The sequence below is a fragment of the Vitis riparia genome, chromosome 13 (assembly GCF_004353265.1).
Source record: "Vitis riparia cultivar Riparia Gloire de Montpellier isolate 1030 chromosome 13, EGFV_Vit.rip_1.0, whole genome shotgun sequence".
In the NCBI taxonomy this organism is placed as follows: Eukaryota; Viridiplantae; Streptophyta; class Magnoliopsida; order Vitales; family Vitaceae; genus Vitis; species Vitis riparia.
The window spans coordinates 17,632,215-17,634,342 of NC_048443.1; the positions used below are offsets into that span (position 1 = coordinate 17,632,215).

The following is a 2,128-nucleotide window of genomic DNA, read 5'->3' on the forward strand; positions in this document are numbered from 1 at the left end:
TTCCCTAGGCCCTTAATTTTCCATCCAAGAAACAGATTTCTCACTGATTCCGGGAACACCCACATCAAGGTTCCCATTTTTTGGGTGTGTGCCTTAGGCAGCTGCCTAAAGTTATTCATAATAATCCCTTTCTACTCTATAATCTTCCTAAAGTATTCATAATAACCACTCTCTGTTCTAAACCCCTTTTGGAACATTCTTACCACAACCAACTACTAACAAGATATCAAATCGAAAGTATTAATAACATAATTGAGTCAACCAGATAAGATGTGGGACAACATGAATAAAGCCTTAAAATTTGAATGATTGCACATTTGGTTCAACATCTCCAATTTAATCAACTCGAAATTTGCTACAAGATCCGTTTATCCCTCATGCCTTCAGTTTGAAAATAGTATAAATGACAGGAACAATGCAATCCAACTAAAAGATTGCATGCACTGAATGAAAAATTATAATCTTTGCTAAATGCTCAAATTTTTGTAGCATTTCATTTGCTCAACACAATCAACAAATACAGAAAACCCAAGCCAGAAACAGCAGAATCCAGCCATATATACCTTTCCTCTGGTACTCTCATATTCCACCACATAATTTTCCGATCTAAAAAATAAAATGCAATAGCTCAAACAACATAAACATAAAAACCCTAGATTTCAGTTCATTTAACTGTCTGAAACTAAATGGTATTTCAATTGATAAGAGAATACGTAAATTCGACAAAGGATGATTCAGTAAGCAATTTGTAAACCACCCAAAAAATCCTAAACACAAAAGAGTTGCATTTCCATGCCAACCATTTGCATTTCCAACAAGTAAAACTAATCCCACCAACAATCCACAATTTCGACTCAAAATATAACTAACAGAGAGAACAACATGTAAATCAAGAAACAGGCATACGTTATCAACCCCCGATGCTCATCTCCACAGGATGCCAGCTCCACCAGGAGCCTGGTGCAAACCCTCGTGGACCATAGCACAAAAACCGCCGCCATCCCGAAAATCACCAGCCCACCTTGGGGAACAAACAAGGAAAACGCCGATAAAATCACCAGTGGCAGCATACAATACCCAATCAAACTCAAACACCTGTAAAGATCCAAATTCCCATTCCTCCCAGCCAACATGTTGAAGACAACATACAAGAACAAAGCAGCTACGATAACCCAACCCAAGATTATACCGAAATGTATCTTCCCGGCGAGCAATTGAAACAATCCGAAACTCATCAAGAACAGAAATGGTCCCGATAAATCGGCGTCCTCGTGAAGATTCGGGTTCACACGAAAAGGATTGAGGATCGATACCGTCTTGTTCCAGATTTGCTTGGTATTGATACCAAGCTCTTCGAGAAGCGGCGGCTCGTCGTCGAAGTTGGAGCCGATGCCGATGGTGTTGCCGCCGAACTGGGGGGCTGGAAACGACGTCGCAGCGGCCGCGGAGCCCACGTCGAAGGACATGAACGGGATGCTAGGATTTGCAGGGCGCGGCGGCTGGAACGGGGCGGTGGGAAGGCGGCGTTGCGCCACAGCAGCGGGTCCGGGATTGCCGCCTGCGGGGAAGACCACCGGCGGAACATTGAACTCCTTGGACATTGGAGGGAAAATTGGAAAGTGATCTCCCTGAAAAAGTTAGGGTTTAGATAGAGATGGGAAACTCTGGGAAAAAGAGGAGATCTGGGGGATTCGATGGCGGGGCTAGGAAAATGGGGGATTGGATGTGAGGATTTGTAGGGAAAGTGGAATCCCCGAGCAGCGATGGGAATTGATTTTCTTGGAAAATGAGAATTCGGGGACTGTAAAATTATGTGAGATGTGTTGGGGGTTTTTGATCCGAGTGGAAAGCTTTTGAGATCGCATCACACACTGTTTTCACAAATATTTATTACTGGCAAGTGGGAAATGTCCATTATCCTTCACACTCCACACTCATATGGATGATGGATCTCCCTCTCAAGTTTCCACTATAAAAATGATTCCCTCTTTCTTAAGGATTTTTATCTGATTTATTAAACTTGTAAATAATTAAATTGGGCAATCCTCTGCATCAATTATAAAATAATTTTTATTATTATTATAAAAAAAAAATTAGAAGTTTAATTTGGGTGTCTTCTCTAACATTT

At 41.5% G+C, this 2,128-nt stretch overlaps 1 protein-coding gene across 1 annotated transcript; it reads right to left on the reverse strand.

Annotated features, from left to right (window-relative positions):
- Positions 1-638: 638 nt before the first annotated feature.
- LOC117927658 (protein YIPF5 homolog) lies at positions 639-1,920 on the reverse strand. The gene has a single exon (XM_034847289.1). It carries the CDS (start codon positions 1,599-1,601, stop codon positions 855-857), a length of 747 nt encoding a protein of 248 aa, XP_034703180.1. The 5' UTR covers positions 1,602-1,920; the 3' UTR covers positions 639-854.
- Between the last annotated feature and the right edge of the window lie 208 nt (positions 1,921-2,128).

Coding starts and splice junctions, on each gene's coding strand:
- LOC117927658 (XM_034847289.1), bottom strand. CDS start 1,601: ATGTCCAAGGAGTTCAATGTTCCGCCGGTGGTCTTCCCCGCAGGCGGC.